The sequence below is a fragment of the Diospyros lotus genome, chromosome 13 (assembly GCF_014633365.1).
Source record: "Diospyros lotus cultivar Yz01 chromosome 13, ASM1463336v1, whole genome shotgun sequence".
NCBI lineage: Eukaryota > Viridiplantae > Streptophyta > Magnoliopsida > Ericales > Ebenaceae > Diospyros > Diospyros lotus.
In genome coordinates this window covers 37,510,062-37,537,360 of record NC_068350.1, presented here as the reverse complement: position 1 = coordinate 37,537,360, position 27,299 = coordinate 37,510,062, and the positions used below count along the sequence as shown (strand labels likewise).

At 35.3% G+C, this 27,299-nt stretch overlaps 1 protein-coding gene across 2 annotated transcripts in view; it reads left to right on the top strand.

Annotated features, from left to right (window-relative positions):
• LOC127788505 (insulin-degrading enzyme-like 1, peroxisomal) overlaps window positions 1-27,299 on the top strand; it is a 97,963-nt gene that overhangs the window by 67,587 nt on the left and 3,077 nt on the right. The window contains exons 12-26 of one of the 2 annotated variants that reach the window (XR_008020410.1): window positions 7-92; window positions 1,087-1,173; window positions 3,159-3,262; window positions 5,846-5,948; window positions 6,071-6,166; window positions 6,239-6,428; window positions 6,573-6,634; window positions 7,515-7,619; window positions 8,076-8,277; window positions 8,365-8,573; window positions 12,793-12,917; window positions 13,002-13,053; window positions 13,121-13,207; window positions 20,787-20,909; window positions 21,254-21,655. Coding sequence is in view for 1 of the 2 variants with exons in the window: in XM_052316863.1 (XP_052172823.1) it covers window positions 7-92; window positions 1,087-1,173; window positions 3,159-3,262; window positions 5,846-5,948; window positions 6,071-6,166; window positions 6,239-6,428; window positions 6,573-6,634; window positions 7,515-7,619; window positions 8,076-8,277; window positions 8,365-8,573; window positions 12,793-12,917; window positions 13,002-13,053; window positions 13,121-13,207; window positions 20,787-20,909; window positions 21,254-21,505 (1,883 nt within the window). In the remaining variant the exon portion in view is untranslated. Of the gene's footprint in view, window positions 1-6; window positions 93-1,086; window positions 1,174-3,158; window positions 3,263-5,845; window positions 5,949-6,070; window positions 6,167-6,238; window positions 6,429-6,572; window positions 6,635-7,514; window positions 7,620-8,075; window positions 8,278-8,364; window positions 8,574-12,792; window positions 12,918-13,001; window positions 13,054-13,120; window positions 13,208-20,786; window positions 20,910-21,253; window positions 21,912-27,299 lie in introns of those variants that run through there. The other variant, XM_052316863.1, reaches the window with a different exon arrangement.

The window sequence follows — 27,299 nt, the reverse complement described above, 5'->3', positions numbered from 1 at the left end:
TGACAGAGCATGTTGAAGATATTGTGGGGCTGCTGTTCAAATATATTCAACTCTTGCAACAGTCTGGTCCTTGCAAATGGATATTTGATGAGGTATATGGCACCAGCCTTTAATAAAATTTTGATTCTCAGATGTTGGAAATTGCATTCTTGTCCACTTGATGGATCTTGCTGATGCATGCTATCCTTTCAATTGGCTATACGAGTCAAGTATTGAACTGTCATTGAATTTTGTTGCTCTGGTCATGAAAGAAGGAATATACATGTATATGGTTTTCTTAAATGATAATAACACCTGTATTCCATTTGCATAAACAATTGAGGAGATGTTGGGTTTTTTTTTACGTTCCTATTAAATAGAATACATGATGGTTAAAAGAAAGTGTGTGGTTCATTTTGCTGACCAACATGATACTAAATGTGTAAATTGTGGGGTTATATCCATTTATGTTTATAAATGGGTGGATGCTCCTTTAACAGGCTTATTCTGGGAAAAGGTATACTGAATGGTATTTCAATTCATCTCCAAGCTTCTTCATTTTTCTTTTTCATAAAAAGGAGTTCACCAGTTCAGTGTAATGTCCTTGGAGTTGAGGACAAAAATTGTGCCAGGTTTTCTTTCTTTTGGTTTAGGTCTCTGTCTGGAGCCTGATTACCCTTGGATATCTAACCATTAGAGATTTGCACAAAGTTCATCTTTGCAACTTCTGAAACCATTCTGAGAGTTTGTGTGGGGCAAGTGCTGTTGCCATTGGACTGCCACTGGTCTATGTCACTGTATTCTGTTTTCACAGATATCATGCTATGATGTCAGTATCAAGTTGAGTCCTTCCAGTCAATATCCTTGTGGCATAAACAGTTCTATTAGAATATGAATAATGCCTAAGTTGCAGAAAAATCAATAAAATCAAGGTGTTAATTGAGCTTCTTCCTCACTGAAGCATGTTTACTGAATATTTTATGGTTCAATGAGGTGATCTGAAAGCATCCAGCAGTATAGTTTCTTTTGCTATTGCCTTGACCTATATCCATTTTTTTAAATTCTTAATTCTCATCTCTCTGATTCTAAGATTAATTTTTAATGAAGCTTTCAGCTGTTTGTGAGACAGTCTTCCATTACCAGGACAAAATTCACCCTATTGATTACGTGGTTAATGTTGCATCAAATATGCAGGTAATTTAAGTTCTCATTTCTACTTTTTCTGCTGAGAGTTGCTTCACCTAAGCTTATCCATGTATTTGCAATACCTTTTTTGTTCCCATGAGTGGAACACCAAGTGTCGGAACAATAAATCCTATATGTAACAACCTGTACCCTCGCCAAGTCTATGAAACATGGTGATTAGTGGAAACGGGTTAAAGTGACATTTTAATGATTTCACGTGGCTAATGCAGGGGGTCATGGAGTAACTAATAGGAACTTAAGAAGCTTAATGTACAATTAGGCAAAGTGGGCTATGTGTTGGGGAATTATAAATATTCATCTGATTTCCTTTGTAGAGTATTATGGGTCTTGTTGAATCTTTCATTTTGTGGTGATAAATAGTATAATGGCAAGAAGTGGAATGAGGTAAACATGATGTGGGCTCCACAAAGTGAGAGGGGTTGATCAGAGATACATTGAGATATATCATGCACAGAAGGAAATGATTCTTCAAGCCAAGATTCCCCAATCACTTACTTCTTTGTTGCTCTTTGGATTCTGACATCTGAAGTGATGAAGTGTTATGATGGAACTTTTGTACTGATGAATGGCCTTGCTTGAGTTGGTTACAACGTCATGTTTGAATGATAATTCCATTGCGCTTCACGTGGCACATTTGGCGAGAGAGGAATGAAAGACCTATCGAGAGTCTCTTAAAGGAACCATTTCATTTCATTTCCTTATTTTTATTTTATTTAATTTATTTACTTTTTTCTGTAGATGTGGATTCCTTTGTCAAGATAGTTTTTGGTAAATTTTTGTAGATGATCTTTCCTAGTATGAATATGTACAGGTCTTGTTTTTGTACAACATTTGCAGCCAAAAGGCGGTTCTCCTAGTTTATATATATTTTTACTCCCCCCACCCCTCCCAAATTCCAACCAAAACAATCCCAAAAAGTAGGGTGTACTATAAAAGTTAAGTTTACCTTGTTTTTATAATATAGTTAAAGTTTCACCTTTTCTTTTTTCAGATTTTGTTAAGCGATGGGTCCTCATAACTGATAAAGGTGTTCCCAAGTGCATATAAAGTATCTGGCAGTATGAAAAACAAGAAGGGAAAAAAAAAAAATAAGGGGCTGTGTTTGGATTAGCATCTAATACTTATAGAAGTGTTGGATGAATGATAATTGCCAGCACAACACAATCTCTTCTTGAAAGTGTTTGGCTTCTAGATAAAAACATACATATGTTGACTATTTAGAACCTAGTGATGATTCTTTTCTTTTTTTTTTGATAAAATAAAGAATCATGGTCTATATCTATCACTTTCTCTTCTTTTAGACCTTTCCCTTTCAAGAACTTTAAAGCTGGCATTTCAATTTGTTTATGAACAAAGGTACCTGAAATAGATATTAAGAATATTGCACTCACTCTTCCTTTCCAAGGTGTAGCATGTGAAAAATGAACCTGTAACTATATTTCACGTTGTACAATGAGGGCCTGTTGGTAATGTGAAAAAGGAGAAACTTTTAATGTTATGTACAATATAAATCTGCACATTTATCTGCTTTCATGTTATGTGCTGCCTTTTCTTTTAAAATTTTTTTTAGTGTGTCATGGTGTTGTATGGGTGCTTAGTTTTTAAGCAAGAAACTCAGCCTCAATGGCTGAAGCAGTGAGGCCAATCCAGTGTAGTCAATGCATTCTTATGGTCTTGTCTTTTAGTTTAACCTTATTTGCTTCAAATTTCCATGGTGTTCCCAACTGAATTATACCCTAAATAAATTTATAGATTGACAACTTGAATATCTTTTCTTATTTTGCGTTTGTTTTTCAGTTTCCTGCCCTTTTTTAGCCTTTCTATTTATCTCTTTCTTTCTTTCTCTTCTCTTTTTAATTTCTGGGAGAGGCTTTTAACATAAAAATTCAACAAGAAACTTAGGTGAATTTGTATTTTCCCTTCAACAACCAATTGATTTGCTCAGACCTGTGTTCATGTCTAATTATTTTCAGTTGTATCCTCCTAAAAATTGGCTGGTGGGCTCATCCTTGCCCTCTGAATTCAGCCCAAGCATTATTCAGTCTGTATTCAATGAGTTGACCCCTATCAACGTCAGGTGAGTTCATTGCTGCTGGGTGTACTTCAATGTTTTAACTTATTTTATTTGATCAATGTGACAGACACATGTACCTTACTTCAATTTGTTCTCTACACAACATGGCTTTATTTTTTATGATGCAAAATTCTCTTCATTTACTTCAGGTTTGGCCGTTCAGAGTAAATTGGCTAACAAAGTCCTCTGACTTGGTTCATAGTTCTTTCTTTTTATATTTTATAGAAACTTAATGGGACTCATTCTCAGGATTTTTTATTAGGGAATGCATCCTAAGCTACAGTGATTAGGATGGATTCAGACTGGTTTATTTAGTGTTCAATATCACCCTGCAAATGTTGGTCTATGAATTGCTATGGCCAGATGAACTCAGAGCTTGGGAACTCTCATTGACATAATCAGTTATTTATACACATTAGAAAAATCTCATGGTAATCACAATTACATAACGGGACAAAGGCTTAATCACATTCACAGTAATCACTTTATCACGGTGATCAGTCTGTCAACACTCCCCCTTAATATGAGTTTATATGTCTTTCTTGCATAGCTTTTCCAGAACTGTGTATAAATTACTTGGCACAGCCTTGGCTAGGGCATCTGCATGTAGTGTGATGAATAATACCATGCATATGAAAGTGGGTATGAAGAACACCAGATAAACATTCCCCTCCATTATCAAAACAAACGATTTCTATAGATCCAGCTATTGGTCTTTCCCTCTCTTAGTTTCTTCTTGTCTTCCCCTTGTCCACTCTGTTTTCTCTTCATCTTCCTTTTGCTGGTGCCATGCTAGAAATCTGGCCACAAGTGAGGGGGCACGTTGATAATTTAAGCAACAATATAAAAGATAAAATTATCAATCTAGACAGCTTAAGCTTTTAGATAAGTTGGCAGTCAATAATTTAATAGAGTTATAGATTAATCAACCGTCTCAGAAAATACAACTGTTCTTAACTCATCTAATTCACTCTTATATGATTTTCCCTCTCTTTCTGAACTCAACACAAATGCTTTTGTGACTGTTGGTCTCAATTGATTCCTAAATAGCCCTTTAAATAAAATCATATGATGCTATCAACATATTAGCTCTATTAAATAATTTAATAGAGTTTTAGATTAATCAACTGTCTCAGAAAATACAACTATTCTTGACTTACGGCACTCACTTTTATATGATTTTCCCTCTCTTTTTGAACTCAACACAATTGCTTTTGTGACTGTTGGTCTTCACTTACAGAAAAATAGCCATTTAAATAAAATTGTATAATGATATCAGCATATTAACTCTGTTGGTCTTCACTTACTGCAAAATAGCCATTTAAATAAAATTGTATAATGATATCAATCTTAGCTCTGGTCCTTTTACAGAGGAAGAATGTCTTTTCTGTCATTAAACCTGGAAGGCATTGATTGTAATCTTGAAATTGTGTGTCTTATCCTTATTATTTTTTTCAATATAACTTTAATTTCTTTCTCATTATACACACCTATTCACAGAAGCTCACAACAGATAAAGAAGCCCATATTTAGTTATCCATAAGTTCTGGGACTCTTCTAATCCCATTCCAAGTTCAAGTCTATTACCATCTCCATTTCTAAAATCTTTAGATTCAAAGTCCCCAGTTATATATTTGAATAGAAATTTGGGGTGCAAATGGCAAAATGTTAGGTTTACTACTGGGAATTTGCTTCCTGACCCCATGCGACCAGGGCAGAACCCTCTCTGGATCCAACACCTTGGCTTTGTATTTCCCCCATAGCTCCTTGCCCTATCCCTGCCCCAATAATGATGACAAATCAAACTTCACAGAATCAGGGATGGTAGACAACAGAGAGATAATGAAAGGGAAAATGTGCTTTGATTGATGAACAATATGAACAAATATGGCCCAAGAGACATAACCCTCATCATATATCTCAGTTATGCCATCAGTATCTTGATCTTTTTTACTGCCCTCTCTTCCTCCTTATGTACATATTGATGATACATTTATATCTATCTAGTAATTGAGTTAGGAGTAATCAACCTATCTACCACCAGGAGTAGTGCATTTTCATTCTTCCTCCTCCATGCCCTTAACAAATCTGTGTAAACAGTGTTTTTTTGGGGGGGGCGAGGGGGGGGGGGGTGATATTTTTCTTTTGTTGTTTTTGTTATTCTTATTATTTTGGGGGGGATTGGGAGAGGGATACCTGAGAAAGCCATGAGGGAGCTCTAGAATTCAAAGAGAAGGATTGTTATTTTAGGGATTCTGGACCTGAGGTACCTTATTTTGTTCCCTTTGTAGTGAGTGTATTGGAAAAGTAATAAATTAAAACTAATTAAGTTTATGGTTGGTTATCCATTTTCCGACCTGGCCCTTTTTTGGTCTTCATTTTTGTACCCGTTCCTACCTTCAATAAGGTCTTCCTAAACCCGTCCCATTAGGCTTGGGTTGGGAACTGTTTATTTAGATTGAATTGCAATTTCTAGTTTGGATGACATTTCCATTCTTCTATTGCCCTTTGGAAATGTTTGCAATCACAATAACTTGTTTATCTCTTAGACATTCTCATAATCACGACAGCCTCTTTATTCAACAGAATTTTTTGGGAGTCTACAGCATTTAAAGGACATACTGACAAGATTGAGCCATGGTATGGAACTGCATACTCTGTTGAGAAAATTGCTGGTTCCATGATTCAGGTTTGTTGTTGGATACAAGTTGGATAGAGTGCCAGTGAGTTTTCTGTGGGGCTTTGTCCTAGAACTAGATGAATTTTGAATAAATATTAATGATTGTGTAAAATATCTGCATTCTTTTACAGCAATGGATGGAATCAGCACCTGGTGAACATCTACATCTTCCTGCTCCGAATGTGTTCATTCCTACTGATTTATCTCTTAAGAATTTCCCAGAGAAGGTATGATTTGTGTTATTCATAATTGGCAATTGAATCCTTAAATTTTGAATTTTTTTTTTATCTTTTTGACAGGCTAAGCTTCCACTTTTGTTAAGGAAATCACCCTATTCAAGATTGTGGTACAAGCCTGATACTATGTTTTCTACTCCAAAGGCATATGTTAAGATAGATTTTAACTGTCCCTATGTTGGCAACTCACCTGAAGCAGAAGTTCTTACTGACATTTTTACACGTCTATTGATGGATTACTTGAATGAATATGGTGAGTAACCTAATTGCAATGAGTGAAATGTTAAGATATAGGGCCTCTTTTGGCTCTTATGTACTTATCAGGATTTCTCTCCTTTTATAAAAATCATATAATCGGCTAAATAAAGGAAAATTGTTTTTATTTTGTTCCTTTCAGCTTATTATGCTCAGGTTGCTGGTCTTTATTATTCCATAAACCTTGTGGACAATGGTTTTCAGGTAACTCTTTTCTTTCTTAATATTATTTGAGAATTCTTTTGCTGGTATGCTACATTTATCTACATATATGTTTCCTTTTCGGTAGCTGAGTCACATCTATAAATTGATTTTTCTTTCCTGCATAACCTTTTTCCTCCTAAGGCGGCCTTTCTTCACTTTCTCCCTTGTTTTCTCTTTATATAGTTCTCTTTTAGCACTCTCACTTTTAGTCTATTTTCCTTTTCTTCCATTCAAGCATGTGATAGATTTTTGCACCAGCATGTACTGGATTTTCTAACCTTGGGCATGTGCCAAGTATGGGTTTACAAGTTAGCTTTCCTGCCCAGTATTTGTCAAGTGTAGCCTAAGCACTTGTGCCAAGTGTAAATTTTTAACATGAAAATTGTGGCAATAGGTGCCACTATTGCTGCCCCCTTCTTGGCACCTCATGCTTGTGTGGCAAGGAGATAATTTTCCTTTTAACAGCCACCAAATTGAAGATTAGTCAAATTAATAAAGATTGGTTTTTAGAAATGCTACAGTTTTCTGCATATGTAACCTAGTCCCCCCTTTAACTTGGATGGTTGCACAAGAGATTTCGATTCTGCATTTAAGTAACAGAATAAATGGTTTGTCAATTTGTCCCTGTAAATGCTCTATAAGGCCATCTCAAGGGGAATGTGATACAATTGGTTTCTTCTCGATTGCTCAAGTGAAATTTCAGAATACTTCATCCTTCTAAACTTGCAAGTTAATATAAACTTCTACTAAGCAAGCCCTCAATAGAGTTATTTGGCAATGAATTGTTTAAGTATCAGATATATTAGCAAAATCATATCTGAACAAAAAGAATATTGATTATTTCCAATCTGTACTTGTAATTTTTTACCTTTCTTGTTAGGTTACTGTGGTTGGTTATAATCACAAATTAAGGATCCTACTGGAAACAGTGATTGAGAAGATTTCAAAATTTGAAGTAAAGCCTGAAAGGTTTGCTGTCATTAAGGTAAGGATTTGTTGGCCTGGCCCTGCAACTGATTACAGCTAAAATCAATTTCTTCAAATTTGTCTCTATGTGTCATTAACTTTTAATTGAAACGTCAAAGTCAACTGCAGTTACATGCCATTTGTTTCCATAAGTCATTCTTTACAAATAAATTTTTATGCCAAAACAAACATAGCTTTAATTGGGTTTTTTTGTTTGGGAGAGGGGGGGGCTGAAAAATCTTCAAAGTTAATTGGATAACATAAAACTTGGACATTGATGTTGAGCAAATCCAGGTGGTTGGATTCAGTAATATCTTAATCCTTCACTGGTATTTGCTATTTTTCTTGTAAATTTACAATTACGAAACTCCTTCATCATTTTTAGGTGAGGAGCTGGTAGTTGATGCATATTTCAATCCTTATCTTTTAATAGTTTATATTTATTTTATTATCTTTTTGGGTCCCTATCTTGTAGGAGTTGGTGACAAAGGATTATCAAAATTTCAAGTTCCAACAACCATATCAGCAGGCTATGTACTATTGTTCATTGATTCTAGAGGATCAAGCATGGCCTTGGAATGATGGACTTGAAGTTCTTCCTCATCTTCAAGCTGATACTCTTTCTAAATTTGCTCCTTTGATGCTCTCAAGGGCCTTCTTAGAGTGCTATGTTGCAGGTTCTATATTTATTGGAATATAGTCTATGCCAAGGTCTTTGGCATCCTTGTTTCTGATGAATTACTTTTGCACTACTACTCCTCCAGGAAACATTGAACCAAATGAAGCAGAGTCAATGATCGAGTATGTTGAAGATGTTTTCTTTAGGGGTCCTGAGACTATATCCCTAGCTCTATTCCCTTCTCAGCATTTGACAAATAGAGTTGTAAAGCTTGAAAGGGGCATGAGTTACTTCTATCCTGCAGAAGGCCTAAATCCAAGTGATGAAAATTCTGCCCTTGTCCATTATATTCAGGTAAATATTCTCTAAACTGGGGAAAGGTAAAATCATTATCAGTTTTATTGTTAGTTATCTAGTCAGTGAGTGCATGTGCTTGCGTGTGTGCAAGCACCCATTTGTCACCTAAAAAGCTATATCTTTCACTCATTGTGCACTATAATCCATTTCCACTCATACTGGGCTGATTAAACTCATGTTTTATCAACTGCAGAGAATACACTATACAGAGCAGATTTTACTAGCATCCATAAGAATAGAATAAATCCAAAATTATGACTTTGTAATTGCCACCTGTTACATTCCATGACCTTCATATTCCTTCCTTGTGCCATGGCTTATCCTCGTCTTAGTTCTTAGTGTGACTGAACTTCTAGAGATCTTTCTAGCTTTATTACCTAACCTAGTTTCTCAAGTCAAATCTTTTTTCCCTGCTGGCCATGTCAATTGCTATAACAAGGTAGCACAGAAGCTCTAGACAGAATTCTTATGCAGAATGACCAAGGACACAAGACAGAGACATTATAAGACACAGGCATGACTACATTGAATGAACAAAATGTACAGAACATTGGCAATGCTACTTTTACCACTATATGTCTATTATATAGTAAAAAATGTTACTTACATAATAAATACTACCATTCTTGAAATACTAGTCTCCATGAATACACATCAAGTTACCACCGCCTTCTTTGCATTGCAATATGTTTATTTTTATTCTACTTTTCTGGTATCATTCCTTTAGAATTTTATAACAGGGACTGGTAGGTCACATGCATAAGCACCCTGGACGTTGCTTGTACTTGGAGGTTCCACATAAGTTTCTTTTGCAGTGTGTTTGGAAGTCTAATCAAAATGTTGTTGGTCGCTCAAGAGGGGGGGGTGAATTGAGAGATTAAAAAATTAACTATTTTAAAAATGAAAATCCTTGTTAGATGATTTTATGAAAACTAATTTTGTATAAATATGTATAGGTGAAATTGTTTGATGTGTTTGATATGCAAGCCACAAGATATATTGCTACAATAAAATAAATAGCAATGGACAACACACAATATATAGTGGTTCGGTGTATTCCAAACACCTAATCCACTCTCCCAAGACCTAACCACTCTTGGGGTTCCACTAAATCCAACACCAAGGTTTTCCCTTAGCTCACCTTGGAAACTATTACACACCTAGATTTAACCGGTTTTAGGCAACCAAAATAGTTCACAACAATAGCTTAAATGAATACAAAGATTTGTCCACTCTTGGACACAAGTGAAACAATTAACATACACAAATGTACAAGGTAATGGTAGAAATTATTGCATTAACCTCAATTGATGGAGATATGTGGATTTGGCTTGTGTAGCTCTTCTCTACTTTGCTTTGAGGCTCTTGGATGAATGGACAATGAAGCTTGGGAGCCTTGGATTTGCTTGGAAGTATGTTGAGAGAGCTTGAGAGCTTGAGTGAGCTTACAGATATTCAGAAATGCAAAATCTTCTCACAATTTCGAGCCACAAATATATATAGTTGCTGCTGGACGATCTGCGTAACGCACAAATTTTTTACCGTTGGAATCAGAAAGTTGACTTTCATTTGAATGAGAGTCGACTTCCAATACTGAAAGTCGACTTCTTCAAGCAAGAGTCGACTTCTCAAAAAACAGCTTTCGGTTGGGTTGACTCTGCATAAATGGCTCTCGACTGGGTCAACTAAGGCTATACAAAAGTTGACTTTTGGCAAACCAGGAGTTGACTTTTCAAATCAGAAGTCGACTTCTTGGTCCAGTTATTGAAAAAACAATTTATATTTATCTGTAAAATGGTTTCAATGGAAAATAACAATTTTTATTATACATATACTTTAAAAAATATTTTATAAATTAATCAGAAATAATTAGGGTCTACAATTTGTATATTATCAAAAGATATCCTAATTTTTGGAAATCATCAAAAATTAAATTAGGGATTAAATAAAGCAAGCTGGCTCAACAAATGCAGGATTATGAAACCCCATTTTCAAAATGAAATTTGTCCTAGAAGTATCATAGGTGTTTCTAGGAGCGCCTAAAAATATCGATCTTCATTATTTGTCTGACATTGATGTGGCTCATCCTTAAAAGATTTCTGTAGTTCGTAGGTAAACTCCTTGCATCACCACTATAGCTCTCTTTTACTTCTCTGAATTTACGTTGCTTCCTGTTCTGATGGGGTCATAAATTATTCCATTTGAAGGCAATTAGTTAAAATTTTTCTTCCAAAGTCCTGTTCAAGAAATTCACTTGGCACCTTGTGTATCAACTGGATAGCTTGTCAGCTAGTATCTTTCCATGAAATACCTTGCCTGCTTACTGCGAATTGGCTGCTGGCTGATCATGTGCGAGGGAACCCATGAAACTGGATTATTTCAAAGAGGAGCTGCACATGACCAATGATAGACATTGTGTTGTGCTGCAGTGGACGTACACCATAAGAACAGTGGAAGTAGTGTAACTTGCTTTACTATGATTACTTTTCAACCTCAATTTTTATTGCACAATAGCAGCACTGTGAAAACTAAATAAACTTTTGTAGTTGGATTATTTTGCCATGTATTCCACATCTCGAAGCATCAGTAGAATTTCCAGTGGCTTTTAGTTAAATTAGGTAAGAATGGTAAGTTTTGTATCATTGACGTGCACTAGCTATTTAGCCATTACCTGTCTTGTGAGATTGTAGTCTTGCGTTGCAAAATTCTTGGTTCACTATATCATTGAACAGTTTGGCAATTTGTTTCAGAGACCCGATCACAAATACCTGCACGTTGGGGTTGGGGAAAATGGTCATTCAGCAATAAAGGCATTACTGAATATGACACTTGTTAAATATAGAAACACCACCAAACCTTAAATTAAAATAGCTGGAGTTTGCTGATCGTTTCTATTGATGACTATGTCCTTTCTAAGGCCATCATACCTCATGTCAAGCCTAAGAGTTTTTCACCCACATAAAATCATCTTTAATTCTATCTTTTCTTGCATGGCTGCTCATCTATTGTAACGCCCTCAACTTAGTTATGCTAGTATTTTGCTCGCATTAATGATTAATGACCTAACATTCCGTGCCATATGAAAGAGCTGATTGTGAAATCACTTGATAAAAATTTTTCTTTTCTTTTTAAATGGATTTTACAATTACATAAAATGCTAAATGCTAGAAGAACTTCCCCACTGTAACTATCTTGCCTTTAACTTGTAAGTGGCATCTTTAATAATCTTCTCATTTTTTGAACAATTAATCTGAGGTATCTGAACCCTTTCTTTTTTTTCAGAATAACTTGATCTCCAAGTCGTAAAGATCATCCACGCTTCTATTTTCACTGAACTTATATTCCATATGTTTGGTTTTCAACCTACTCAATCTGAAAGGATTCTAAAGTACCCCTCCATAACTTGAGCTTAACATTCACCCTTTTTGTTATCTCATCCACTAAGATATGTTATTTGCAAATAACATACACCAAGACACTTCTTTGATGTGCTCAGTGAGTTCATTTGGTAAGGCTTCCAATGCTTGATGTTATCCAATTGTAATGTTTAGTCTTAGTATTTTATTCACAAGTCCCAACATGCATTTCTACTCTGTGATACTGAGAAGAAAAAGAAGATTATGAAGCCAGGTCCTCGTTCAGTCAGTGATTGACAACAATAACAGCCACGGGGGAAAAAAAAAAATTGAGCATAGTATCAAGCTAGGTCCTTGCTCAGTAACAACAACCACAGAAAATTTTGAACATATTATCAAGCTAGGTTTTTGTTGTCAGTTATACTATGAAAGCTGATTTCAACGGTGTAAATACTGGATAGAGTGTATTAAGTTGTATGGATCCATTGTTTAAGATCTGAATCATTAACCTAAACCCCATAGAAATATTGGTTTGAGGATAAGGGGATGTGGATGTCAGGCCCAGGTACCGGAAGCACTTATACCTCTCTGGCCAGCCAGACTTCCCTGTTAAACAAGACAATAAATCCCAATTAAGCTCTGCCAAAAATGTTGTTACCACTTCCTGCTCAATGATAATATACAACTGGCGTGCCTTTGGCATGCAAAAGGTGTGTTGCCAGTGCCTTAAGGGGGCCAATGGTGCTACTGTCTTCATTCTGCTCTGATCATCTTTCAGTGCCTTTTTTTCTGTTGTGCTAGCTTCCTTTTAGAAATGCCCTTTTCAAGTTCTGCTGCAGTGAACTTTCTAAAAAATGTAGGTTCATCGAGATGATTTCATGCTGAATGTGAAACTTCAGCTTTTTGCATTGATTGCAAAGCAACCAGCCTTCCACCAGCTTAGATCAGTTGAGCAACTTGGGTACATTACTGTGCTCATGAGGAGGTACATTAACATTTTTTATGCCTTAAAATATAATAAAATTAAATTTGCTATGCTTGTTTTAAGGTTTAAAGTACTTTTATCTAGGAATGATAATGGTATCCGTGGAGTGCAGTTTATCATTCAATCATCTATTAAGGTATGTAGAGCTAATCTACTCCATGCATTACTTAATCGCCTTGATTACTAATGGTTGAGTTGGGCAGGATCCTAGAAATGTCGATTTAAGAGTTGAAGCATTCCTCAAGATGTTTGAAAGTACACTTTATGGGATGTCTGCTGATGAATTCAAGGTGAGATTAAGAATGCTAATCTTCTTACTTTGGCCTGGTTTATAATTATGGGCAGTATGACCTGAATGAAGTCTGTTTTTGCAATTTAATAATGCAATTGCTTCCTTCATGCAACCAGAAGTTTTACCTTGGCATTAAACTTGGTTACTTTATTTGTGCTTGCACCAGGGGTGGGTGGGATGAGATGAATCCTAAGAACATTTCAAATACATCTAAAGTATTTATCAAGCTTTTCTACTTTTAAGATCTCACAGGATTTCTAGTACTGTAATTATGACCTTAAAGTATTATTCCATAATTCATGCATGAGTTCTTGTTATCTATGATTTTTCTCATGGTCATTGTGCATGTAATGTGCATATTCACATACATACATATATTGCATATAGGCATGTTTATTATGTGCTGGAGCCAAAGACTGATACCTTTTTCAGTGAATATTATCCAACTTGAAGAATTCAAAGGAGTAGTAGTAATTAGGATTAAATTGGGAAAATTCTAATCAAATTACTGATGTTTACATACAACAACATTTCAAGCCTTTATCCCACGATGTAAAATTGGCTACATGAGTTCTAGATTTCCATTTATTTCATTATTGACCTTTATTTGTTGCTTCAAATTGAAAATGGCTTTTAATTTTTTTCAATAGCCACATTTAAGTTTGTTATTTGTTTCAATTGTAGATAGCTATCACATCCCATCCCATTAAACCATCAAATGGTAACACAGAAACCACATCATCCAATTAGATGACTTGAAAAATACTGGAATTTAATAAATATAAAAGCATTATATAAAAGTTTCCATATAACAAAATTTTGACGAAGAAAACTTTGTACAAGCAAACTTGTTTATAATAACTTTGTGTAAAATAAGTTCTGTAGGAGTAAAACTTTGTCAAAGCAAAGTTTTTATGAGCAAAACTTTGAGAAAGCCAGTATTATTCAAGAAAAAATTTTTACTCACTGTATAAAAATGATCATTATGCAAAAAAAATTTATATAAGCAACCTTTGAGAAACTATATACAAAATTTATTTAGCTTTGTCATAGTTTTCTTACATAAAATTTTCTGTATATAAACTTGAATGCATCTGTAAGTTTGTATATATTATCATTTAATGCTATAAGTGAGCAGAATGGTTTGGCTATCTATAATCAATAATAAAGTTTGATGTGGCTATGAAAAAATAATTGAAATTAGTTGTTTCTTATTCTTGAAGGGGCGTGGGTTCGGTCCCTGCCAGTCCTATTAACTCTAGTAAATTTTGGGGTCTTCTCCCTTTCTTTGGCAGCTATTGGCGCATGACCTTTGAGAACTGTTGGCTAACTAGGGTCAAGTAAGCCTCCATATTCAATTACCTAATCAAGACCTTATCATTCTTAGAAACCTCTATCCGGAGACACCAAATTGATAATCCAAATCAAAGCAACTTCAACTGACATGCCCTTCATCAACTTCAACCACTTTCCAGTCAAAACCCTCAACAGGCCTCCTTCTATCATTCAGTTTCTCCAAAACCCACTCCAGACTCACCTATGGGAGAGGAATGTTGTGGAAGATGATGGAAGGGAAATGAGAATGGCCCCTTAAGAAGACCAACTCTCAACACCTTAAACAGGAGAATCTTCCAAGCCTGAGATTGTCACCTACATGACCAAGCCAAACTCCAAAATTGCAGAAAATCTAGCACTAAAGCTAGCATCATGTGATATACACCAATAAAGATAGTAATAATGGCTTTAAATGCTACATACTTTTTAGTAGCAAATGATCCACCAACTTCGGATCTTTTTCACAAAGAAAGCATTGGTTAGTTGCCCTCCTGACTGTAGGAAGAGCTTTATTCTCCACATGAACTTCCAAATGGACAAGGACAGAGGCCAAACTCATCTATCCTTCTCAAAGGCTCAAAAAAACAAAAGAAAATTGTACAATATGTTGTTGGAGGAAGCTAAGGAGTCCAAACAGAAAAGATAAATCTTAAAGTTATCCGAATTATTGTTGGTTTAGATTTGTAAAATAGATAACAAAGGGTTGTATTTTACTCCTATAAAATAGGAGAATTGTTAGGAGAAAAATCATTAGTTTTTGTAGCAGATTTTTTAGGAGAAGTTTTAGGATTTTTGTGTATATATATTTTCCAGATCAATGAAATCAGTGAGTAGTGTTTTCCCTAATTCTTCTACCTGTTTCTTCATGGTATCAAAGCTCAGTTCTTGTGGCACTCGGTAGCTAGAGTTCTATATCAGAAAGGACTCTTAGGCCCACACAATGGCTAAGATTCCAACAAGCAGCGAGACCTCAACCACCAATCTTCTTCCGATGAAGAACAATCAGGTTCCAATTACTCCTCTTGATAGTCATTCACTTCAGATTACTCTACACAAGCTGAATGGAACCAACTTTCGAGAGTGGTCCCATTCAGCTATGTTGGTAGTTCGAGGGAAAGGTAAGCAGGCTATCTAACTAGAGATATTGCAAAACCGAGCAACAAGTCAGCAACTTATGGAGCATGGGAAGCTGAGAATGCTATGGTTGTGGCTTGGCTAGTAAACTCTATGGAACCCAAGATTGGAAGAACCTATTTATTCTAAGAACAACTAGTGAGATTTGGAAGGCTTTCAAGGAGATTTACTTAGATCTTGAATACACAGCCCGAAGTTTTCAAGCCCAGTCTATCTTCCGCACTACAGAGCAAGGTAATAACTTTGTTATTGAGTATTATAACACCTTGACTGAATTAAGGCAGGAGATGGATCTGTTCTATGAGATTGAGTGTGGTGCTTAGCGGATGGAAGAAAGTATGACAAGATGGTGGAGAAAGAAAGAGTTTTTGACTTCTTACATGCACTAAACTCGGATTTATATGAATTAAGAGGCAGATTACTTCGAACTAAGCCCTTTCCAGCTCTGAAAGAAGTATTTGCTGAAGTAAGAAGAGAAGAAAGTAGGAAGAAAGTGATGCTCCCTACCTCCTCTAATCATTCAAACAACGAGGTATCCTCTCAAAATTCTGCCCTAAATATATCTCGAGGAAAACTTCCAATCACAACTAAAGGGGAGGTGCAAAAAGACAAATAGTGGTGTGACCACTGTAATAAACCCTATCATACTAGAGACACCTACTGGACGATACATGGTAAGCCAGCCAATTGGAAACCAAGAAATCAGCAAAAAGGAGGTTAGTCCACATACTTGGTAGAAGCTGAAAAGTGAAGTTCAACTACGGTTTCTCTTACAACAGATCAACTAGAGGCTCTACAACAGCTACTAAGCCAAACTAAAGTGCATAAGGCGGCTAAAAGTGCAGACAACAATCCAATGGTTTCATTGGCAAAACAAGGTAATATAAGTCACTCCCTATTTTCTCAAAGGTTTCCTATAGATTTTTGGATCATAGACACTAGAGCATCAGACCACATGACAAGTTCTCTCCAAATTTTATCTAATTATGAACCTTGTAAGCAAGGCATTGCTATGTTTATGGCTAATGGCACAACCTCCCTAGCCCAAGGGTGAGGAATAGCTTACATAGCAAGCTTAACTCTAAACTCAGTACTTTATGTACCAAACTTGAGATGCAACTTGTTATCAGTAAGCAAAATATCTAAAGAAAGGAATTGCTTAGTAACATTTTTCCACTCTCATTGTATGACATATCCTCGAGGAGGATGATTGGCAAAGTTGAGGAAAATGGTGGACTTTATCAAATTTCCAGAGTGGAGCATCCTACAAAATTTAGGTTTTTTGTTCAATCCTCTTCAGCTAGTGTTTCGGAATCTGAACTAGTGTTATGGCATCAAAGATTAGGACATCCTAGCTTAGAATATCTGAAAATTTTGTATCCTTCTCTTCCTGGCAATAAAATTCAGAATTTCTATTGTGAACATTGTATCCTTGCAAAGCAAACCAAGAGTTTTCATCCTAATCATATCTATAAACCTTCAAAACCATTTCATTTGGTTCATAGCGACATTTGGGGACCAGTTAGGACTCCCAACCTAACACACACTAGATGGTTCATCACATTTATTGATGACCACACAATAGTATGTTGGGTGTTCCTAATGAAAGATAAATCTGAAACCTATCTTATTTTCAAAAGGTTTCATCAAATGGTTAAAAATGTTTTCCAATCACCTATTCATATACTAAGATCTGATAATGGTTGAGAGTATTTCTCCAATGAATTCAATCAATACTTAAACGAGCATGGTATTGTTCACCAAAGCTCATGTTCTTACAATTCCCAACAAAATGGAATAGCTAAAAGAAAGAACTAGCATCTCCTTGAGACAGCAAAAGCCTTGATGTTTGCTAAATCAATTCCAAATATCTATTGGGGAGAAGCTGTCCTTCCAACAACATATCTCATCAATAGACTTCCTTCAAAAACCCTAGGGTTTAAAACCCTGTTAAAGGTGTTCCTTGAATCTTTTCCCAACCATACTAGGGTCTTGAATTCTCTTTCCCCTAAGGTCTTTGGATGTACTATTTTTGTACACAAAACCAACTCATTCGATCTAAATTTGACCCTAAAGCACTCAAGTGCATATTTGTTTATTACTCCCCTACTCAGCAAGGATGTAATGTTATGACCTCACTAATCGAAAGTAATGTTATGACCCCACTAATCGAAAATTCATTATCTCTTGTGATGTTTCATTTATCGAGTATCACTCTTTTTTTTTGAAACACCCCTCTGCAAGAAAGTACCTCCAAAACAGATGATGTTTGGGGTACAATCACTCCTATACTTGATCATTCTACTCCTATTTTTCCCTTTGATTCGTTACCCACCCTTATTCTCAATCCTGAAAATTCTCAGATCAGACCTAAATTCAGTTCAAATTCCATTCCTCCAGTCCTAAACCAACAAGGGGGAGAGAAAGAGAACACCAAAATTCAAGAAGATGTTCAGGTATAAAATAAACTACCTCTAATGGTTTATTCAAGAAGACCCTGTAATCCTCAGCCAACCAAATCATCCAATCCAGAGATAAGTCTAGAAAATGTGACTGCAAGAGATACTAAGGTACAAAACAGATTTGAAGATGATCTAGGTATTCCAATTGCTCTACGAAAAGAGATAAGATCTTGTATTAAGCATCCTCTCTCAAATTGTCTTGGATACTCAAGATTATCTCCGCAATATAAGATCATTCACTATCAGTCTTGATAGTGTGAATATTCCAAGAGATATATATCAGGCATTACAAGATGAAAGATGGAAAGCAACAGTCCTGGAAGAGATGAAAGCGTTGCAAAAGAATGATACATGGGAAGTCATGGAGTTACCAGAGGGAAAGAAAGCAGTAGGCAGCAAGTGGGTGTTCACTATAAAGTACAAATCTGATGGAGGAATTGACAAGCACAAGGCAAGACTTGTAGCCCAAGGATTCACTCAAACTCAAGGTTTGGACTACAAAGAAACATTTGCTCCAGTGGCCAAACTAAATTCAATTCGGGTTTTATTATTATTGGTAGTGAACCTAGATTGGAGATTACATCAATAGGATGTAAAAAATGTTTTCTTGAATGGAGAGCTGGAAGAGGAAATCTATATGAAAATACCTCCAGGTATTGAGGATGATGACACAAGAGGAAAGGCATGCAAGCTAAAGAAATCACTATATGGTCTTAAACAATCTCTTATAGCTTGGTTTAAGAGGTTTAGTGACACCTTACACAAGTTTGGATACAAGCAAGGGCAGGCTAATCATACTCTATTTACCAAGATCGAAAAGGTTGAAAGAACAATTCTGATAATGTATGTGGATGATATCATCACAGGAGACAACAACCAAAAGATTGAGAAATTAAAGCATCAACTGAAACAAGCATTTGAGGTAAAAGAGTTGGGGGAATTAAGATACTTCCTTGGATTGGAAGTGGCCAAAAGCAAGGAGGGAATATTTATATCACAAAGGAAATATACCCTAGATTTGTTAAGGGAAACAGGCAAACTAGGGTGTAAACCAGCAAGTACTCCCCTAGAGCTCAATTGGAAGAATAAAGACGAGAAAGAAGAATATTAGGTTGACAAAGGAAAATTTCGGCGCTTGGTAGGGAAGTTTATATATTTATCTCACACAACGCCGAATATTACCTATGTTGTGAGCATCATCAGTCAATTCATGCATCTCCCAACTAAAAGACATCTTGAAGCAACTTACCATATCATCAGGTATCTCAAAGGAACACCTGGAAAAGGGTTGTTATTCAAGAAAAGTGATGATAGAGGGATTATTGGCTATGCAGATTCAAATTGGGCTGGTTCCATTGAAGATAGTAGATCCACATCAAGGTACTGTACCAAGCTTTGGGGAAACTTAGTCACTTGGAGGAGCAAGAAACAAGAAATTTTTGCTCATAGCAGTGTAAAAGCAGAGTATCGAGCCATTGCTCGAGCGATTTGTGAGATATTGTGGATAGAAAGACTGATGAAGGATCTTTTTATGCCTCTATCATCCCCTAAAGTACTCTATAGTGATAGCAAATCAGCTATCAGCATTGTAAACAACCCATTGCAACACGAACGGATAAAGCATGTCAGAATCGACAGGCATTTCGTCAAGCAAGAGATGGAAGAAGGAGACATAAGACTCACTTAAGTCCCTACAGAAGATCAAGAAGCATATATCCTAACTAAAGCCATGCAAAAACAAGGTTTTGAAGCTCTTAGAGGCAAGTTGGGAATGATTGACATCTATTCCTCAACTTGAGGGAGAGTGTTGGAGGAAGCTAAGGAGTCTCAGTTAGCAGTCTCGTGTAGATAAGGAATCCAAACAGAAAAGATAAATCTTAAAGTTATCCTAATTATTGTTGGATTAGATCTGTAAAATAGATAACAAAGGGCTGTATTCTACTCCTATAAAATAGGAGAATTTGTTAGGAGAAAAATCAGTAGTTTTTGTAGGAATTTTTAGGAGAAGTTTTGGAATTTTTGTGTATATATATTTTCCAGATCAGTGAAATCAGTGAGTAGTGTTTTCCCTAATTCTTCTACCTAGTTTCTTCATATGTCAAGAAAAGTTGTGAAGGATTCCAAAGCCTATGCCAGGAAAGATGGGGCCAGACTGGGAATAAAAGCACTAAATGACTGGAGTATAAACCCAGAAATTTACATAGGCACTTGCATCATTTCTGTCTACAATGTTCCGTTTCTTGATTTTCCTCCTCTCAAATCATACTTACTGAACAATTTTCCTTTTTTTTTTTTTTTTTTTTTTTTTGGGGGGGGGGGGGGGGGGGGGGGGGGTCCATTGTATCAATCACATTATTTGATCTGCGTGTAATGGCACTTGACAAGTCTATTGCTGTTGTACCATGCCATTGTCCCAAAATTGGTGTATGTATTGAATACTTAAGATGATCTTTAACTAAGCCAGTTGTAGCCCTACCGTTATAGAAAGCTTGGCAAATAGTTTTAGCCATGAATCATTGATATGCATGCTATGTTGACTATTATTACTCTTGCGGACCTTTTTTGGTGAAACATCAGAATTGTTATTTGCCTCACCAATCTCTTGATTTGAAAGGCCCCTAACAGACTTCCGAACTGGCCATACAGAACAATGTTAATGCATTGATTGATATGAAGCTTGAGAAGCACAAGAATTTGAGGGAAGAATCTGCATTTTTTTGGCGAGAAATTTCTGATGGGACCCTAAAATTTGATCGGAAAGAATGTGAGGTATGATGATCTATTTTGTCTGTGTGAATTTGTTATTATCCCTTGACATGATTAAAGTTTAGAATGTTATCCATCCATGTTCCCATTCTAAACATTGAATTCCAATTGGAGTTGGTGTATCCAAATATCGTGGCAGTGTTATATAGGAAAAGGTAAAATTAATCCACCTCAAGCTCTACTGAAGATAAACTTCTCACTTACATCGGCAGGTGCATAAACTACCATTATTGGTACTTACTAGTGGCAATGAAACTGGACATTTGATTGGACAGATATCTTTGCATTAAACATCCTATAACTTGCAATTGTAACATTGTTTATGTTAACAATTGGGAATGAAACAGGTTGCAGCACTAAAGCAGTTGACTCAAAAGGAATTGATAGATTTCTTCGACGAGTACTTAAAAGTGGGCACCCCTCGAAAGAAAACCTTGAGTGTGCAAGTTTATGGGAGCCTACATTCTTCCGAGTACAAAACTGACCAAAACAAACCAGCCGAACCCAACCTTGTTCGAATAGATGATATTTTCAGTTTCCGGAGGTCAAGGCCCCTCTATGGTTCATTTAAGGCAGGCTCTGCTCAAATGAAATTGTGAGAGTTGAGGCATCATTTAGGAGATGTTGCTGCTGAAGAGAGTAGTGCAGATGGAGTAATCAATCTTGACATGGTGTGATGATTGAAAGTTCCATTCATGGTTTAGGAATTCAGAAGTGAAAGCCAGCAAGCAGCCCCTGTTGCTGTCAAGGTGAGTTTATTGATGTTCCTCTCAGCTGGTAAATAAAGAAATGCATCTTTGTTATAATTTTCTTCATGCTATGAACTTGTTACTTGTGTCTCTCGGTCCTTCTACCAGCTCCTGCTGGATTTATAAGGGTGTTATTGCAGTTTATTCAGATTTGTAAGATAAATAAATCATCCTTTCTTTTTCTTTGTTTTTTTGTTGGGATTGGCATAAAGAATTTTTCAATGCTAAATGTCTCAGAATGTGGTATGAGTGTCCACTTAGTCTCAATGGAAGGTGTGTAAATGCATTGGGCATTTAAGCAAATTCAGCATATACAATCACCCAATGTTAAAATGTAATTAATTACAATATGCAAGGCTTGTTTTTGAGGAAAAATTCAAGCCTCTCCCTTACATATTTGGGGAGTTGATTGTGATTAAAATTTTAGTTCATGAACAATAATTACAGGTTTTAATCTCAAAAGTTTTCTTACTTTTGATTGTAGAAGTAAAATTAAAAACACAAGCTAGTGATAAATTTTATCATTTGTCAATTACCTCAGAAAAGTCTTTTTTTTCTTGTTTCTTTAATCATCAACAGCATCCTTCAGATATTGGGTCTTTGGGTCCTCTTTAGCAATATGTTTCGAGGTTATGCTTTTCTGTCCATTTCTAAATTCAACAATATTATATAGCATTTTATACTCCTAACAACAATTTGCTAGTTATATTTTATAGGCATACCAACTAACCTTATTTCATTTTTAAATTTGGCTTATCTTATAAAAAAAAAAGACTACCCTGACAACATTCAAAATTTTTGGGAGGTTTGTTTAAATTATACTAACTATTTTGTATTTTTAAAAATGATACATTTCTCTTGTTTACCTATAGCGATGGAGTTTGATCAATTTGCCTTTGTTTTTAATTCTCTCTCTCTCTCTCTCTCTCTGCTCTAATTTGTTTCTCTCTTCTCCCCCTCACAATGATGTATGACAACAATGACCACTACTGTTAGTGTGCTTTTATGGTAGCCTTTTTCTTCTCACGTCGACGACGGTCTAGTGGTCATCTTTGGCCTAAACTCATCAAAGGCAAACATCACAAACAAGAGATTTGGATTCAATTCGAGTTTGTGATAATGAGTTTTCGTTCTCTTTTTATATATTCTTCTATTCTCTACTTCACTTAGGGTTTATTTAAGAAAAACTTGGAAAATAGGTTCAATCTTGATTAAACATATTTAATTTGAGAAAAATAAAGGATCAGGATTTGAGAGATAGATATACAAGGAAAGAAATAAGAGATCATCAATAACGACGATTGATAGGAGACTTGCTAATAAGGTTGACTTTACAACAATGATAGATTTGAAACTAACGAATCATGATGCTTAAATAAGTTTGGTTCCTTACAAACTCAAACTTAATTTAATTTTCTTTTAACCAAAAAAAATATATATATTATCATGTATGGTAATTGTTTAAAATAATACTAATAACTTTTTTTTCGTAACACAAAGAACATCGTTAAGGCTTCATCTTACTAAATGAGTACATGAGTTATAATTTATGAATTGTTTATATCTATTATATTTTTTATAAGATCATTATATCTTATATTATATTTAAAGAGTTACTTACTAGTTTTTTTTTAATTTTCTTATATTTCCTTATTTCCTTTGTTATAAATGTATTTTATCTATCAAAGCATGAATATTATAATAATCTCATTTTTAACTCTCTCTTTTTTTTTTTATCTTTTTGTACAATTCTATATCTATTGTAATATCCTCTTTTCAATTACATTCATATTTTACATATTTTAATAGTTAATCATCATGATTAATATTTTGTGCCATGCAATAAAATTAATAATAATTTAATAAAACATTTTGTATAGTTTTGAAGGGATTTTTTAACCATATAATAAGTGAGAGATCCTTATCTTCTTTGACCATCTTTGATTAGTAGAATCATTAATAATCACTTATATTGACCATCTTTGATTAGTAAAATTATTAATAATCACTTATATGATATGTCTTTCAAATGATTTGCTTTTAATTCTTATTATAACATCACTCACAATTCTACTTTATTAAACTTACATACCATACAATTGGTTTTTGACAAACTCCACTTCAAAACTTTTATATTGACAAGTGTTCTATGTTCCTCCAAAACTTGAGTTTAATAATCACACTTCTCTCTGTCTTCACAATATCATGTGACACTTGCAAATAATAGACACTAAGGCTCTTCCTCTCCCAATTATATTTAGAAAGTCTTAGTGTATTTTTTCACAAGTTTTGACACGTGTTTCTAGTTTATATTACACCTCTCTAATAATTTAGATATATACAAGGTATACTTCAAATTTATTCTTTTCTAAATCTCTCGGCAAGACTTTATTAAAAGACAATGATAGGTTTTCTTCAAGTCCATAAACTTCCAATGTGAATCCATAGGCACAAAACCAAACTAATTTTGTTTTCTTGGACAAATATGGTTATAGATCTTGTAGTTCTTTTATCTCATTTGGAATTATCAAGGTGCGCTTATCTAATATTAACTTCGACAAACACTCATTCTATCTCTACTTGGTCACTCCCATATTTACCAACACTTATTATATTTGTTTTTTATGCATTTTTTATGTAGAGGTGGTTTCAAAGAAATATATTGTAATATGCCAAAATTTTATAAAGGGCTCAAGATTAATTTTAACGTAGACCATAGGTGAAATTATCAAAAGATTAAGTACTTAAGTATAATTTCTTACAGTTATAAATGTCGAATCGATTGTGAAGAATACCCCAGAGTGTAATTGTCTAAGAAAATAGATATGGTCTCGACGAGCATCCCGAGATAAGATTTATGGTATTAAAAGAAAAACAGAATTGAGACGGATTTCGATAATGCTAAAATACAGTTTCGATTTAGGTTGAAAAATCGAATTATTGTGGGAGACTCTTGAGAGGTCAATGGAACCCTAAGGGGGTTCCAGTTTTTCATAAAAATCAACCCTGAAGTGGTTTTGGGTCGAAACAAGGGTTCGATGAGAGCGCAGGGATGAAATCGTCCTTATCAAATAAGCCATGAGTTATTAATTTTAGATTTTCCGTATCGTAATATAAATTAATTGATATTTAAGGGTGCAATTGTAATTAGAGAATTGCACAAGTAAAAAAGAGACAAAATTAGGATTTAAATATGTAATTTTTCTATTATTACGAGTAATATATATAGTGATATATACATATTTATAGCTATGCATGCGTGATGGCTAGAGTGGCAAACAATCGATGATAAATATGCACGCGTGATGGGGGCAAACTTTGCCACAATTGAGGGCATTGGGATGAGAAAATTTGCAGAGTGATTTGAGGAGGAAAATCAAGAGCAATTATCGGAGAGATAAGATTGGTGTATATATATATATGTGTGTGTGTGTGTGTGTGTGTGTGTGCATGTGTGTGTGGATGGGGGCTCTTAACAATGGCCACTTTCTCTGTGAAATTAGAGAAGAGAGAATGCGAGAGAGAGAGCTTGGATTGAGCCTGTCGAGGCATCTCGAGGGAGAGAAAGAGAGAAATAGAGGTGGGTCACAGCCATGGCAGCAATTAGTAGCACCGCGACGAGCAAGGAGCTAACGAAGGCGCTGCAGCGACGGTAGCTCACAAGATACCGGAATACGCGCAGGAGGCTGGGGTTGATGGCAGTAGTTGATGGCGGCTTTGAGCTTTGGCCGAAGTCGACCATGGCAGTGCAAGCAGCAAGCTCAAGCGTTGCAGGCAGCCATGGCCGACACAAAGCAAGCACAAGTGGAGGCCGGTGCGACTGCTAGCTAGGCCGAAAGTAGCACCGAAGGCGCGAACAGCAGCGGTTGGTAGTTGTGGCAGCGATGGTAGCCACGGAGGCCGAGCAGAGCAGCCAGCAAGCGGGGTGGCGCGCATGGTGGAGGCAGTGCAGATCGATGGTGGAACGGCCACTGGTGCAGGGTATGCGTAGGAGCAAATGAGTGGGAGAAAGAAAAAGAAGAAGAAGAAGAAGAAGAAGAAGAAGAAAAAAAAAAATAAAAAAGAAGGAAAAAAATAGAAGAAAATGAAAAAAAAATGTGAGAAAATTCTAGAAAAATAGGAAATGGAAATTTATTAATATTTCGGAGATTTTGAATAGCAAAATTGTTCGACACACATTTCGAGATCGGGCATAAAAATCGAGACAGTGCATGAAAATTGTGGTGGTGCACGAGAATCAAGGGATGCATGAAAATCGAGGTAGTGTGCGAGAATCAAGGATTTGCACTCGTTTCGAGGTTAGGGCACGCATATCGAGGAAGCCTGGTAGATTAAGTCAATGTGAATAAAATTTTCTAAAAAATTTTAGAAAATCAGGAATGTTATTTTATAAATTGTTATAGAGAAATATTTAGTTTGAATTTATTGAGGAAAATAGGAGGAAATAAAGGAAATTATAAAAAAATTAGGAAAAATAGAATATTGACATTTTTGAATAAATACGATGGTTAGGGTATGTTGAGGTTCCGAATTAAGTTCATTAGAAGCTTGGCATGCGAATCAAGATATTATGATATACGTTCGAGGTAAATGGTTCGACCCAAAAAACCTGATTTTATGTAAATGATTTTATCATGTTGTCATGTCTTGATGTGAACATATCATGTAGCTTGCATTTACATGTATTGATAATGAAATATGCATATAAGCACGAAGAGATTCACGGTCATACGTTGCATGAGTTTGGGATTAAGGATTAGAGTCGTTGCTTTGCCAAGTGTGCACCATACACCTCGGTCTAGCAGGGGGACTATAAAAATTGTGGGTAACAGTAAAGTACAGTTGACCCAAACATAAGAGTAATGATGTTATGTGCATTGCATTCATATATGTGCATTAAATGTTTTATTTCCTTATTTAGATTATTCATTATCTAACTTGGGTTTTGCCCTTGAAATATTCAAACGTTCTAGATGGAAATTGTAGCAGAAACGATGATGAATGAGGCATAAAATAACACTTAACAAAATGCATGATGAATTAAATGTATGTTATGTAACCTATATATTTAAGTTCTGTTACTTCGAATTCTAAACGTTTTGATGAATGATGATGTATAACCTTATTTATGGTTAATGAGGATATAAGAATTAATTTATGATTAATATTAAGATGTTATGTTCGATTCTACCTTCCGTATTTGAGGTTTATGATGATTATCTTTCAAGATATATGTATGAAATTTTTGGGATGGATATGAGGAATGATATGGTTTAGCAATAGTTTTTAAGAAAAAAAAAATTATTATCCCAGAATTGTTCTAAGTTATAATACACCCGAGAAAATGAGGTGTTACATATATGAGTCGATTGGACCAAGAGAAATTTAATCAAACTTAGTTTGTGTATCCTAATGGACCATAATTTTCAATCTAAGAGGAGTTATTAGTGCTATAAGGCACCATTGAAAAGCTTATTTAGAGCTCAACAATGTGCCTAAATTGTCAAACCATTTAGGGTCCTTTTAGGTCTCAAACTTCATCAAAATCATTAATTATAGGCCCTTTTTTTGTCCATTTTTATGTTATTTTTTCTTTGGTATTTATTTTTTATTTTACCATTTTTCCCTTGCTATGGTTTCTAGG